Below are 16,179 nucleotides of genomic sequence, written 5' to 3'. Positions count from 1 at the left end.
GAGTAAAGGATCCAGAAAGTCATTAAAATTAAACATATTTTTCTTTCAACAAAAAATGAAATCAGAATAATTGTAAAAATTGATAATTTTTTACCATATTGGTAAAAATCATAGCAAAGCATTGAGGATTACTATTTTTGTCATAAAAATTTAACATCACAATGAATCAACTGTTTTCTCTTTCAGACTGAATTTGCCCACAACTAAACTCATGATCTCCCTTCTAACTGTGGTCCTTTTAAGGTTTCTGTGTCAGTGAATGGCCCTGCTCTTGGGACTACTTACTCCAGCTTTGTCTCCCTTTACTCCCTTCCCTCCTGGTTTTTAATAAACCACACATTGTGTGTTTGTGTGTGTGTACATATATATTTTTTTTTTCTTTTTTTTCCCCCAGCCTCTCCACCAGTCTCTATATCTAGTTTCCTTCCCCAGCCAACCCTACCCCCTCGTGGTTTAAACCACCACCTTCTCCTGCTTGGACTACGCCACAGGTGTGCATCTTGGCTATGGTGTTATTTTTCTCTATCAGTCCTTATGAGAATCCATTTTTCTCACTACATCTAGTGATCTGTCTTGGGACAAATGGGATCATGTTGTCACACCTTCCCTCCCACTATTGCTCCTGCTTTTAAAACTCCAATGGCTTCACTTACAATTAAAACTAAACTTATCACTGTTACCATCAACAAACCTTGGTCCCTGCATATCTCCTCAGTTTCATTAGCATTTGATTTACACTGGCCTTCATTCAGACTCTTCATCATACTGCATTTACTTCTGATCATGGGGACTTACATATTATTCCCTCCATTGGGAATAAACTCCTTGCCCCCAACACCTTTTATAGTACCTGGCATATAGTAGCAATCCTATAAAAGTGTGTTGAATGAATAAATAATTAAATAAATGAATAGTAACTAAGGTGATTAGTACCTCCAGTATATTACATAGGCAATGGCAGATATTTAATGAATTACAGCCAAAAATATTCACTAGCAGAGATGCAGTGATTCATAGAAAATTCATTTCTCTGACTGAAGCAATGATGATTATATCCTAAACCAGAATAATCATAATGGTTCAGTTTAGAGGTAACAGTTCATTTCACATATTCTTATTTTCTTATACTTAAAATCCACTAAAACTAAACAAAAAGCCAAAAATGCATATTTGGCAATAAATACCCAAAATATATTTTCTATAAAAGTATCAGTCTTTCCTAAAGAGACTTTGACCCAAGTTTATTCCTTGTAAATATCTGCTGTAACCTTCCAATGTGAAGGAATGGTGATAAAATTTGATAAACCTACTCTGACATGTTTTTTTTTTAATTTATTTTAAGAGCATCTTTTCAAATAACTTTTTATATCAAGCTTGTTCAAAATGATTTCTAAATCTCAAACCTGAAAGAATGTTAACTAAATACTTAAGAAACATATTCCAGAAGTACCAGCAAAGATATTTCCTTTTTTTCTAGGTTTATATAATGAAATTCTGCAATAGAATCCAATTGATCAGTATAATTTGCTAATATATTCAAATAAATGTGTTGCCAAACTTGTCATATATACAGCATTAAGAGAAGAGAGTCTATTTTGAGATTCTCTAAACTTAGAATATAATTTTCCCTTTGTGCGTACTTTTGATATTCACTTGCTCCTATACAGCTTTCATTAAAGAAAGTGGATTATGTATGTATGTATGTATGTATCTATACAGATTTTTTTCCCCTGTTAGAGCAATATTTATTTGTAATTTGGTATAGTTCCAAAAAATTCCATTTCAAATATGGTTGTAGGTGTCTTCTTCCTGACTGGTCTTTGGTGTGCTCTGTCTCAGATCTGTCAATAGAAAGATGTCTTCAGGAAATGCCAAAATTGGGCATCCTGCCCCCAACTTCAAAGCCAAGGCTGTTATGCCATATGGCCCCATTCAAAGACATTAGCCTCTTGGACTACAAAGGAATATATACTATGCTCTTTTATCCTCTTGACTTCATTTTGTGTGCCCCAAACAGATGAATGCTTCCAGCAACAGGGCAGAAGAATTTAAGAAACTCAAGTGTCAAGTGATTGGTGCTTCTGTGGATTCTCATTTCTGTCACCTGGTGTGGATCAACATCCAAGAAAGAAGGAGGCCTGGGACCCGTGAATGTTCCCTTGGTATCACACCCCAAGTGTACCATTGCTCAGGACTATGGAGTCTTAAAGGTTGATGAAGGCATCGTGTGCATCTTTATCATTGATGATAAAGAAATCCTTTGGCAGATCGCTGTGAAGACCACCCTGTTGGCCACTCTGTGGATGAGACTCAGACTAGTTGAGTTTACTGACAAGCATGGGAAAGCCTGGCAGTGATGCCATCAAGCTCACTATCCAAAAGAGCAAATATTATTTCTCTAAGCAGAAGTGAACACTGGGCCATTTTAGGGCCGGGATGCCATGGGCGGCCATGAAAAATCTCTTTGGTACTAACATCTTAAAACAAAGACTTTAGACTCAGTGCAGATGTGGTATGGGACAGGACGGGCCTTTCCTGCAGGGGCTGGGGAGGCCAGCCTTTCTTGATCTTGTGTTGTTTCTGTTAAACGTGAACTAAGAAAAAAAATTAAAGAAATAAGATAAGGTGTAGGAATCACATAAGCATAAAATTTTGAATGAGATTTAGTTGTCTCCAAAGCCTATTGAGTATGTTTTTCATATTCTAAGTCATTGACTTTTTAAAAAAATGTATTCATTATTTGTTTACTCTACCAAAACACGTCAGCAATCTTAAATTGCAGTACTTCATTTCACACTGCAATGTGCCAGGTCAACGATGAGTACTGCTATTTGACACTTCCCTGTCTTGGGGGGATGTTATCGAACCTCTTCTGTTTTTGAAGTGCTTTCTCATAAGTTTCCAGTTATTCCTTTTTTAAAATTAATTTATTTATTTGAGAGACGGAGAAAGAATGTGTGCCAGGAGGGGCAGAGGGAAAGAATCTTCAAACAGACTCCCCGCAGAGCCTGATGGGGCACGGGCTTGATCCCATGACCCCGAGATCACAAAACCAAGAGTTGGATACTTCACCCATGGAGGCACCCAGGCGCCCCAGTTTCTAGTTATTCTTACCAGCAATGCCATCATTGGCCAGTTGTTCCTTGCAGTAATCTCTAGTGATGGGATCAGGGTAGTAGAAAATCCAGAATTAAAAAGTTTCTTTGCAAGGCTGCTTTTAAGGGGCACCTGGGTGGCTCAGTTGGTTAAATGTCTGCCTTCGGCTCAGGTCATGATCTCGGGGTCCTGGGATCAAGTCCCACATCGGGCTCCCTGCTCAGTGGGGAGTCTGCTCCTCCCTCTGCCTCTCCCCCAGCTTGTGTTCTCTTTCTCACTCGCATGAAAGAATAAAATCTTAAAAAAATAAAAAAATAATAAAAAGGCTGTTTGTATGATGTCTTCTGTAACATCAGCATAAGCACAGCCCTTGGAAAACTCTTGGAAGACTTTTCAGTAAATAGAAGCTGATTTTCATATGATTTGATTATGTAAGTTAGTTTCTCTGTGTCTTTTTTGTGTATGCTATGGAATGAAGCAGTTAATATTATACGACAAACAGAAATACATCATGATTGTCTTCAAACACTACACTTGTGGAGATCTGCTCCCAAAGCCACGTTGAAACCAGCTGAGAAAAGGGACTTCTGCTGTCAGGTGGGATGGAGCTGGGAAGCTCTCAGGGACCAGTGCCAACAGCCTGCACGGGCTTCGGTCTAGTATCGGTGGGTCACTGGCCAGTAGTCCTGCGGGTGTTTTTTGTTTTTTTTTTTAAGAATATATCTCACTTTACATATTTATATAAACTCCCATGGAATTGATAATTTCACAAATGCTATTTGGCAAAGGTCCTAGTTTGAATTTAAATCTTACAAATTTAGAGATTAGATGGAAAATGTTTTCAAACTTCATTATCATTGGAAATGAAATCTGATGGCATCTCCTCTAAGGCACTCATCTGAAAGTAGAAGGAAACTTTAGAGGTACTGTAGTGTGTGTGTGCTCTGGTAATTTTTTTTTTCTTTTTCTTTAAAATGCTATCCTAATTCCTTTTAGCAACGAATGAGATTGAAAGTCCAGTTAAGATTACTTTTTTAATGTAGGCCAAACTGTTAGATATATGAAGTGACTGAAGCCAAGAAAGTGCTTGTTGTATTTTCTGGAATTTAAATTATCTAAAGGGAGGGAGAAAGCTAATAAGAGTAGACCAAATGTTGCAGGGGTGGGGGGGGGGTGTAGGGAGAGTGAGAGGGAGGGAGAGAGAGAAGACAAAGAAGCAGGAAAGAGAACAAATAAGGATGGAAGAGAAGGTTGGGTGAATGTAGGAAACAAAATGCAAAGAAGAAAGTGGTAAGAGCACCATCTCACGTGAGTGAAGAAAGAGTAGGAAGAAGGAACTAAAGGAAGTTCCTGTATATAAAAAGAAACTAATCAACATTGACATAGTTGAAAGAGGTAGAGAAAATAAGAGAAAAATATGGAAAAGGTACAGATAACCCAATGCTTACGGAGTTTCTCTTCTATGACAGATGCCGTAATAAGTGCAGCTGAGAAATTCACAAGCTCGAGGAGCAGAAAAGCCTACAGAGAAGTATAGTACCCAGAAAGAAGTATACAGAAGGTATATGATCTTTCTAAAGAAGGTGTAGTCCATTGAAGATGTAGCAGATGATCGTGTGTGTGTGTGTAAATGTTTTCAGACAAAGGGAATCTAAATAGAATAATGATGAGGAAACATGTAGTCTACCTTACTTTAATTTGAAAATATAGTAATTATTACAATATACCAAAGTACATGTATTAAGTGCTGCCCATATGCTGGAAAGCATAGTAAGCAGTTCACATGCGTAACATCAGTTAATCCTACAGCAGTCTAATCTGGGTTGCCATTACCCTTGTTTAGCGGATGGAGATCTGAGTCTGAGTGAGGTTGTTACATCACTCATCAAAATGCATACAGAGATTGTGCCACGAGTTGAAGAAGGTCTCTCTGACTCCCAAGCTCATGCTTCAACCACTCTGCCATAGATAATCTTCCATCTCCACATACCACCAATGGGTATCATCTGTTAATCCCCCTATGTTCCCCTCTGCTTGGACTGCACACACGAGGCATAATGTATCAGGTTTGAATCCAATGCAGCTTGTCACTCATTTTCCAAGTAACTCAAAACTATCTCATACTAAAAACCTTTTAGGACTAATTACAGCCAACACAGGCTTTGACACACTTCAAAGAATGCCGTCCTTTTAACTCCCGCCCTTTACAACCTACAGTATACTGATTTATACTTGTCATCTGTTTGTTCCTTGTACTGGTGTTTTGTATGAACTAGGCTGTAGCATTCATGAGGTCAAAAAATGTACCTTATTAATATTTGCATCTCCAGAACTTAGCAAGAAGCTGGCACAACGGAGATGTTAATACATATATATTGAATAAATGGACAATAGGGATTGATCATGGTGCCATGATTCTCCAAGGTTCAATGGATCCAACTTTCTTGAGTCCTGCAGCACTCTGTCTTAAGGCTACAAAATATAGTAGTTAAGACTGTGCCAGCTTGAGCCGTGCTGCCTGAAGTAGGATCATGGCCCTTAGATGTAGGAGACCCATGATCTGACCCAAGACAGCTTAATATCTGTAAAGCTTCAATTTCCTCATCTGGAAAATAGGAATAATAATGGAATTTATCTCATGGGATTTTAGTGAAGATTAAATACATTGAATAAGAGAATATATACTTTGCTGAACATTCTTTTTTTTTTTTTTTCTTGCTCTCCTGGAAATCTGGTTCTTCCCAGAGATTCTATTTTTCCATAGCACTGCCATCCTATTTAAAAGTACATGTACATATATACATATCATGTGCATTATATGTAAATAAGCAATGTGAGTAGAGTGTGTAGTATGGATAAGGCATCTGGCACTCAGAAATCACTTAGGCAATAATTAGAAATCTGATGTGCATATAATAGATGTTGCATATGCTCGCTCTACCTGAATAGATGAATGAATGAAATAATGTGTATAACGCATTATTAATATTTCTTTTAAATGCTGTGTTCTTTTCCCTGCGGGGATATCATCAGAAGTGCATTCCCTGTACTCAACAGACCAGCCGTGGCCCAATGCTGGATACAGCCCCATGCAGTGTGGACGGCGACACTCTCGCATGGCTGTTTTCACACCCAGTCTCAGGCTCAGTCTGAGGAGTGCTCATCAGTATTCCAAGTGTTCAACAGAGACACTTAATAAACTCAGAGTAGCTGGACAGTCATCACTGAACAGTCTAACTGAGTGGCCCTGAGGGGCAGTAGAAGGTCTTACACAAGCAGGAAATATTAGTGACATGAGCTGGGCTACTGATCCAGGAATCAAAGCCACCGTGTGATCTGCCAACGTTGGGAACAAATACCCAGAAGAGCAGCTAAGAATCAGAGAAAAGAAAGGTGGGAAGCACACAAGAAGGAAGGATGGGTTCAGTTTGAGTTTTCCACGGACTTTGCTCAGTGACACACTATGATGGGGAAAATGTCAGCTGAATCTCTCAAAAATGACATATATACTCATACAGTTTACCTAAACTGTTTTCCCAACAGGATGCAAAAAAACAAAAACAAACAGAAAAGAACCTAGCTATGTGCAACATCTCCCTACCACGGGTATTTATTGATTGTTTTTGTCCCTATGTCAATGTTGAGCAATGCCATATAAATCAAATGCTAAGTATGTTTCTGAATTGTTGTTTGAACTCTAGTTGCTATTCTCGAACCTCACCAACTTGCCCTACATTGTTAAAGGAGACATTTCATCTCTCTAATATTTTTTTTAATTTCAATGCTTACTTATTTCAATAACTTCTAATTGGGTCATTCTGTCAAGGGCTGAGGAAAGTAAATGAGACAGTCTCTGTCTTCGGCAATTTATAATCTCAACATAAAACAAACGTTGTATGATATGTTGGAATATAACGGGGAAGAGAAGTATTATTTTTTCAGCTTGATTGAGGTATAATTGACAAAAATTGTACCCACATAAGGTGCACAAAGCGGTGTCTGGATACTTACACATTGCAAAGTGACTACCATAATCAACCCAATTAACACAGCCATCATCCACATAGTTATCTTATGTATTTACGTGGCTGTGTATTTATGGATTGATGCATGAATTTATTTTGCTGTGGTGAGACCGCTCAGTATCTACTCTCTCAGCAAATCTCAAGTACACATTGCAGCATTAGTAACGATCATCACCATCTACTGTATGTAGATCTCCAGAACTTATTCTCTGTACCTTCAAGTTTATACCCGTTGACTAACCCCTCCATGTTTAATTTTGGATTGAGTGCCATTAGTAACAACATTAAAGAATAATGAATAAGTTAGGATCAAGGAATAAGCAGAATTTGAGTAAAATCTGGAGGGGAAGATTAGATTCTGATGTCATAATAAAATAGCCCAGCGGATGGTGACTGCACGCAGAGCTGAGGTAAAGGTCTGGTTTGGGCTTTGTCACCTCCTAGTTATACCACACTGGGACAGCAAGTTCACCTGTCCGTGTCGCTGACCTGGCAGGGGCAGGATAGCAGAGAAATGCTACATGGTTGTTAGTATCAAATCCGTCATGGAGTTCTCATGAAAATTAAACTAAAAATACAATGTACATGGAGGCTTGGTTAGTAAATGCTAAATAAACATTAGTGGTTATTGTTAGGAGATGTTCACACATAAAACAAATTTTTTTTATTTCAAAGATTTCAAAAAACTTGTTGAATATTCAGGAATGATGTGTATATAAATATGTAGCAACACTTCTGAATAGTGTCTGAGAAGGCATGGAATACAATCAATTCCAAAATCTGAGCACTACAAACAACTGAGATATAGTTTTCAGGGGTATCTCTCCCTTCCTCTGTCTCTGGTTCTCTTTCCATCTGTCTGTCTGTCTGTCTCTCTCTCACACCCACACACCCCCTCCAAAAAACAGAGACCGTGGATGTGGTCAGCTGGAGTTCCATGAAGGGGAGGAGCTCATAGATAAGCCCAGGATAGATAATGATCACAAGCAATCACATGTTGTTTTGTTACCTTCAGATACATTAACACCTAACATTTCCTGAATGAGGTCATGAAACAACACTCACAATCCTCGGTGTTGTGCAGCGATAACCTGTACACATCTGAAAACCAGAACATCAACTCAGTGTTCTACACTGTTTTCTGAAATTACCTATGGTCCTTAAGTTTCTTAACTTGGAAACTCAAAATCTGTCCTGCAAACAGTTTCTTACTATGTCTACCCCAAAATCTTCAGCAAATCTTCCATTGGTATTCTCCCAAAACACAGACACTGCACATAATTCTATTAGTATATATATCACATTGTACATTGACTATCTCTGTCATTATTATACTTGGATGAAGAGACTGCCTCGATTTTTAAAAGATTTTATTTATTTATTTGAGAGGGGCAGGGGCAGAGGGAAGGGCAGAGAGAGGAAGAGAAGCAGATTCTCCACTGAGCAGGGAGCCTGACGTGGAGCTCGATCCCAGGACCCTGAGATCATGACCTGAGCCGAAGGCAGATGCTTAATGACTGAGCCAGGCACCCTGAGACTGCCTCGTTTTTGATGCCCTACTGTCTTTCCTAGAGTTGATATGCAATAAAATGCTAACTAAATAAGTGAATCCAAATATGTGGACCACAGCCAACGTGACCATATGTACAGAGGGTGTGAAGGGAGATGAATACTCTGTGCAAGGGAAGTGGGGTAGAAAATGACCACACTGTCAAAAAATATCGAAATCAATTTATTAAACAATATATTTTTCCTTATGGAAATACAAACAAGATTGGGACACTTTCAAAATCACAAAAAAGGAAGAGAGAGAATATTTACCAGGAAGATGGGGGAGGCTGATACGTACACAATCAGAAAAAGTCAGTACAAAGAACCTCTGAGAAAAACGAAGTTGGAAGGAGGGTGGATCAGTAGAGCTGCTTGCTGAAATGCTAGGAAATTATAGGATTTGTCCAAGAAAGTGGTCATTGGAGGCTTTAGAGAGTACAGTTTTAGTAGAGTTGTGAGAAAAAGCAAATTGCAAAGCTTAAGGGAATCAGTGGAGAAGTGCTGGTAACAGATACCGAGATTCGACAGGAAAAGACCCAGCTAAGAAGAGCCGCTCTATCATGAGCTGTATGCATTACTGCTGACTCGGAGCCGTGCAGGATTATGACGACAATTTTGCTCAATCTCAATGTCTATTAAGGATGTTTAAAATGAGTTCTGCCTTTCATGCATTTCATGAAATTAGGATATGAGTATTTTATTTTTCAATGGGTTCCAGTTTTTCAGGTTGTTAGAGCCCCACAGGGAAGCATCCACCTTACCACTTACCATTAGTTTTGTCTGCAGGGCTTGGACACTAAATTAGACCTTTCCTTTCTTCTCTCTATCCTCACAGGACAAATGGGGCATCTGAAGTATCAGTACCTAGCTATTCCAAGCTATCTTGGAAATAACGTGTGTATTAGAGATAGAGAGGGAGAAAGCAAAGACGCACAGATGAGCAGACAGAATCTTCTAAGAACAATAAGTGGTCTTCTGTTTATCAGAGATTCCCCCCCCCCAACCCAGCTCTTTAGTTCTCTGGCCTTCCAGAGTATACAGATGGACTTTAAGTGAGCCGATTACTAGAGTATACAAAAGCCACAGAAGTAATCCTTCCAGGCACAAGGTTAGAGCTTAGAGTTTTTATGTGAACTTGCTTACTGGACAACTCTTGCTGAAACAAACTACATAAAAAGGTATATATTTTCAAACCTTTACTCTAAAACAAAGTCCTCGGGGGCGGGGGGAAGTGTTTAACAAGGATCCACGTGATTACTCACCGCCAGAAAAGTGGAGACAAGAAATGCAGGTGTGGGTATAACCTAAAGAGTGGTAACAGCTAAGCTTTTGTCTCAGAACGAAAATAGACTGTCAGATGGAATAAATTACAGGCTCAAACAAAAAAGATGTTTATAACATATTAAGCTAAAAACTTGCATAACAATACATGCTAGGGTTTTATTTTTGTTTAAAATGTGTATTATTTATGTATACAGGTAGATATGTGTAACACATATCTACACGTATATTTGCTCACTTTCTAAGAACGGTGCCTTAAGAAATCAAATTTAAATGAGGGATGAAGATGTTTCACAGACAGCATAGCTCATGGAAAGTTACTTACAGTCTTCAATAATCATCTTTACTTTGATTATAACTGAATGACACTCAAGAGAAACTTGCATGACACTATGTCCAGAGAAAGATAATGCTGTCAGGAAGAAGATCACATGCATTACACTTAGGAACAGCATATGCAGAGGATACAGGATTTTTGAGCAATGTCCAGCATGATCCTGGGGAGACAGTGAGGGTCCCATGCAGCCCATGAGGTAGGGAAGGTGCTACAACAGCGCCCTCATGACAGTCTGGAAAAGCCTGGGACTAGGCTTTTACCCATATATAATAGTCCCATTCTTGCTCTCTCTCTCTCTCTCTCTCTCTCTCTCTCTCTCTCTCTCTCCCTTTTAGGATTCATTCATGAACTCAAAATCAACACAAAATCAACAAAAAAACCCTGTGCACAACTTTGCTTATTTACCTCCCTGTGAATAGCATGTTAGAACAAGTGACATCCTTTATAGATCTTTTCCCCCCACACCACACACAATTTAGCAGATGGCCCAGCTTCCTCTGCTTCTCAATGGTGCCTCCCTCCACCCGCCCTGCCCCCAGACATCCCACAATCAATGTGGGATCAGAGCACATGTTTCCATTCAAATAAAATTGTCAGGACTCATAGTGCATGAAATCACAAGCGAGAATATCAACTCCAATGCTATCAATTGGTAGAAAGAGGCCATTAACTGAAGATGCATTATGTTCTTTTATTTTCTATCAGTTAGCTAAATTCTCATTTTAAAAATTTAATATAATACAATCAATCTCACTTACACTATTAATACTTGCTTAGATGTAGTCAACAAACAAATGAAGTGTCCTCTATGGAACAGGTCGTCTGCAAATTTTATTACTGAATCTAGAAACTTTCCCCAGCAATTTGAGTGAAAAATATGAAAAGACTCAAAACTTAGCCAAAGTTTTCAAGTGAAAAAATTTGTTATAAAATATTTTAAATAATAATTATATAATATATTTTCCTTAGAAGCAGTTCTACACATTTGGCTAATACTAGAATATTTTATTTCAGAATAACTCCCGTATGCCTAAAAGAAAAAAAAAAAAAGGCAGAGGAAAAGCAGAGGAAACTGCTATCAAGTTCATGACATCACCATTGTCTTCCTTCCATCTAATCTTATGTACCTGCATCCCCAAGCATTTGGGTTAAAAACACATTGCTTCAAGAAATTCTTACTGCATATTCCAGTTTAGTGCTATTTTGTGTGTTAGTGGAGCATTTCTGAGTTCTGATTTACTCCATAGTGTGGGCTCCCAATTTTATATAGATTGTAAAAAATAGCAACTATTAGAACGATTTTCAGTCACACATCACTGAACAACTGGATGACAGTGATGCCACAGCGTCCCTGGTTGCGGGAGGTCAAAGAGAAGTGAAGACCTGGGTGGGGGATACCTAAGGAAAAGACTAAGACATTAGCATGGAGGTAGATGGGAGGGGCCAAGGATGGAATACATGCTAGAAACCACATAAAGGGAAGAGATGTCTACAAAACACTATACAGAATTCATGCTTCTCTAACAGCTCCAATCCCTTCCATCTTCCTGAGAACTGAGTGAGTCCCCTGGAGGAGGAGGCTGAGCAGGTGTCTCAGGAGGGCTGCAGGGGGCCATCCCTAGTGCAGACCTGCAGGGACGGGCCTCCTGCAGGCAAGCCTGGGGCAGGTGTGAGGCTGCACCCTGCTTCAGAAAGGAGACTACGTGGGGGCCAGCAGTTACCTGATCTTATTTTGGAGGCTATGTGAGCACATTTAGAAAGAGTAAGAGCTATAATGAGCTTATTAAGGGAACCAATCTATAGCATTCCAGGTTAAACCAGGAGTCATTTCCTCTGATAACCTAAATTATATTGCTGAAAAGTACAGAGCATGTGCCCGTCTAATGTGAGAAAAGTGAATCCTTCCTCACTCAGTGTGAATACTAAATATGGATAAAAATAGAATGCCTTATGACATAAAGAACTATCAATACAGATTTGTCATCTATTCCTAGGGCAAATTTAAAATACATCCTTTTAATAGAAAGCCATGTTCTTCTAAGTTTCATTGATTTTTATTTTTGCTTCAAAGTCACAGTTACCTTATTTATTTATTATGACACTTAATTTTTTTTTTTTTTTTAGAATGGAGATTTGCAATAGCCAGAAATGGCAACGATGTGAACACTGAGTTCAGAAACACTTAAAGTAAGCAATGTGCTAATTAGCAACACTTTTCAAGGAATTAGGCTACTGACTTTATGAAAATAGTTGCTATTGCAAATTATTCTGCAAGTCTCCAAAGAGTCATATTTTTCTAACTATGAAGGACTAAGAATGTCTTAATATGGGTGCAGTTTGAATATTGTTTGGGATAAAGACTGATTGATTCATCAATCTTCAGATCTTTCAGTTTAGTTAAGCAAAGCGTAAAAAATAATCTTAATCCCATTCTTTGCTGCCACTAAGTGCAACCAGATAACAGGGCAATGGTGGAGGGGGGAGGGTCTGCCTGCTTGTAGCCGGGGCCCCGAATACTGAACAAATGTGGGGTAAAAACACTGAAAAGGAAAAATAAAACAAAACTCAGTTTTCTAGAATGGACACATTTGTCCATTTCTTCCTTCTATTAAACCTAAAGTATTGTGTATATATATATATACACACACTAACTCTTATTACATGGCATTTAAAGACAGATCCCTCTAATATTCAAATATCTAGGACACACACATTCAGGACCCTGCAGATAGAATGTGTTAAATGGTCCATTAGGAGCTTGATAACTAACATTTCTTTCTAAAGTGCCTGATTTACTGTTAGGAAATAAGTTACAAACTCTAATGTCAAGTCTTTTACCTTTTTTTTTTTTTCTTTCCAAATAAAATGGTGCTGGATGAAATAACATAATACAGATTTAAAGTGCTAACAGTAAAATCACCTAAAGCATCTACTTTTGACCACTTCCGAGATCTTTTCTCATAGGAAATTTTGGTATATTTTGTATTCTCAAACTTTATCTGAACTCTTGCTTGTGTCTATTCAAGAGTTAATAAATAGAATTGAACGTTGTTGTTGTTGTTTTCCATAGCAATCACACATTTACTTAGTGATAATGAGTAAGTGTTCAAAGGGAGGACTTGCTCTGGATTTTCTACTGAACCACAATCCTTATTAAGAAACGAGGTGCACCCAGATGCCACTTTTGTAGGATTATTTTAACTAAGGTAAGTTATTTCACACAGCTACTAACCTTTAAAAATGAACTACAAATTAGCATTATTCATTTCGGTGTTTTGTTTCATTTTGCATTTAATAACAGAAACCCCAGCTAACTCTCCAAGTCAGACTAGAAGCAGACTTACCATCATCATACTGGCTGAAGCAGATTGTGAAGAGGGCTGCGAGGATAATCCCTGAAGCTAACCATTTCCAGAGATAAAACTGTCGTAGCATCTTCTGTCGAATTCCACTCAAGGCTGATCTGAAATAACAGGAGGGAGAAGCAACCATGGGACAAGTTCATTAATCTGTGATAGGTAAACACAACTGTCACTGCACAGAAAACCCTTACTGACTTGGTAGACAATAACCTGCGCCACACTATCCATTAACAAAGTAACACACCTGTTTAACGCCCTGCAACTCTTTACCCACAGGAATTTGCAGACAAGTAATCTCTCAGGAAAGAAATATTTTCTGGGACTCACTCTGTAAGCAAGGAAGTTGAGAAGTTAACATACAGATGACACCAGAACCACACCTCTTTAAACACTGAGACCCCGCGAGTGTACTAAATGTTAAACAGTTTAAGTTACTAAATTCATGTTGTCCATGGCATAGTTCAATGATACAGTGTACATTATTTTATTTTTAAAAGTTTATTTATTTATTTATTTAGAGATAGTGTTCCAGTAGTGAGACAGATGGAGGGAGAGAATCTCAAGCAGACTCTCTTCTGAGCGTGGATCTGGACATGGGGCTAAACCACATGACCCTGAGATCATGACCTGAGCCGAAACCACCAGTCAGTGGCTTAACTGACTGAGCCACCCCGGCGCCCCATATGTACGTTGTTTTATGACAATTTAAGCTGACAAACTAGTTATTAATATCCTACATGAAGATTTCAATGGACATTTGTTTTACACAATCAAATAGAAAAACCCCTCATTACAATCTGAATTGCTTTCTAGCAGAGCTATAGGAGATTGACTATGCCAAGTAAGACCAAAGATAAATCATCCATTTTTTTACCACATCTATCTTCCAAAGCATTGGGATGCATTTCATTTTCATCCCTTTGCTTTTCTTTGCAATCTCCCAGCAAGTAAAGAAGCTGAGTGAGGTATCAGTGGCCAGTGAGCACACCAAGAGTCTTACTGAAAGAATGATGGGCTAAGTTTCCATGTAAATTGAAGAAATCATTCACATGGAATTGCTCAAAGTGACCCTGGTTATAGATCATGGTGGGGCAGGGACAGGAGCTCTGCTTCTCTCATTCAGGGGTTCTACACTCAAGTGTCTACAGGGACAAGAAGACAAAAGGAAAGAGTGAATGAGTGCAAAGGGGCAATGGGGATGGTGAGGCTGTGAAGGAGCACAGGGTTTGTCTGCGGAGGCCAGCTGGGACTAATTTCTGTCAATGGCCATTGGGTGGGAACACAAACCAGTGTTGCCAGGTCTTCTGAGTTTCCAGAATATCATAGAAATCCACATTTCCTTGTGAGATGGCCCAGTGTTTAGATGACTGTCCAACCCTTCTTATAACCAAGTACTTCTGGTGGGCCATATTGTTCTCTGAGGGTCTTGGGTTTACCACTCCTGCCTAGGATTCTCTCTCCTTAGACGTCTTGTGGTAAGACTCATCAGAATGTACTAAGGAAATATTTTTATTCCGCCTTTAAATGCATTTTTTATCCATCTTTCTATTTTATAAAGTTTATTTGTATAGTAGCATACATAAATACACATAAGTTATTTTAAACTAGTATTAAAAGTGCAAGCCCATTTTTTTAAAGATTTTATTTATTCATGAGAGAAAGAGAGAGGCAGAGGGAGAAGCAGGCTCCCAAGGAGCAGGGAGCCCGATGCGGGACTCAATCCCAGGACGCTGGGATCATGACCTGAGCCGAAGGCAGATGCTTAACCATCTGAGCCACCCAGGCGCCCAAGCCCATTTTTTTTCACTCAGGATTCATAGTCCTTAAATTTCAAAGGTCACTGCACTAGATCACACACATTTAAGAATGTGAGCTATTTTTCTGTTTCCTTATCTAAAACAAACAGACAAAAAAGGAAACTTCTTTTTACCTGGCCTTCACACATTTTTTTCTCCCTTACTGGCAACAGACTCAGCCTCTGCTTTTATAACTTCTAGGCATAGATAGCCCAAAGAAGAGCCCAGTATTAAATATTAAGAGAACATAAGAAATCATGCTTACAACTGACCAGTGCTAGCATATGTAAGAGCAGTGGATTAGAGTCATAAATTCAAGTTATTCTTTATAAAGTTATTCAACGTACCAGTTACATGATTTTGAGCAAATCAGAGAGCATCTCTGTCTTACCTTCTTCATCATTAACATGAAGATAAAACAGTACCTACCCCAGAAGTTTCTCTTGAGGATTAAATGAGTGAGTTGCTATAAATGCATGCTCAGTGCATCAAACAGTGAGATTAATAGGAGCATTTCTGACTCAGCATCTATGGGGTCTTCAAAATGATTAGACATAAATTTTCTCAACCTGTCTTTAGGATAGCCTCTAAGGTAGGTGCTATTATCTCCATTCTGTGGAGGAAAGGTCATGTTGACTAGCTTAAAATTATAAACTGGCGAGGGGCTGAAGACGTGGTAGAGGTGGTGAGTCTGAAACCTCTGCTCATTCCATTACAGGGAAGGACTAGAC

The 16,179-nt window shown here is 38.8% G+C and overlaps 1 protein-coding gene and 1 pseudogene across 17 annotated transcripts in view; one reads left to right on the top strand and one right to left on the bottom strand.

Moving 5' to 3' along the window:
- The window catches only part of PCDH15 (protocadherin related 15), an 813,949-nt gene extending 800,224 nt beyond the window's left edge, over positions 1-13,725 (bottom strand). For all 17 annotated transcript variants that reach the window (XM_021696071.1, XM_021696072.1, XM_044916450.1 and 14 more), the window contains exon 1: positions 13,635-13,725. In XM_021696071.1, the coding sequence (XP_021551746.1) occupies positions 13,635-13,725 (91 nt within the window). The remainder of the gene's footprint in view (positions 1-13,634) is intronic.
- Positions 1,856-2,412, top strand: LOC110585936 (annotated as a pseudogene).
- Positions 13,726-16,179: the final 2,454 nt, after the last annotated feature.

The sequence above is a fragment of the Neomonachus schauinslandi genome, chromosome 6, assembly GCF_002201575.2.
Source record: "Neomonachus schauinslandi chromosome 6, ASM220157v2, whole genome shotgun sequence".
Classification (NCBI taxonomy): domain Eukaryota; kingdom Metazoa; phylum Chordata; class Mammalia; order Carnivora; family Phocidae; genus Neomonachus; species Neomonachus schauinslandi.
Note: the sequence above shows the minus strand (reverse complement) of the source record. Positions and strands in the feature narration are given on the sequence as shown.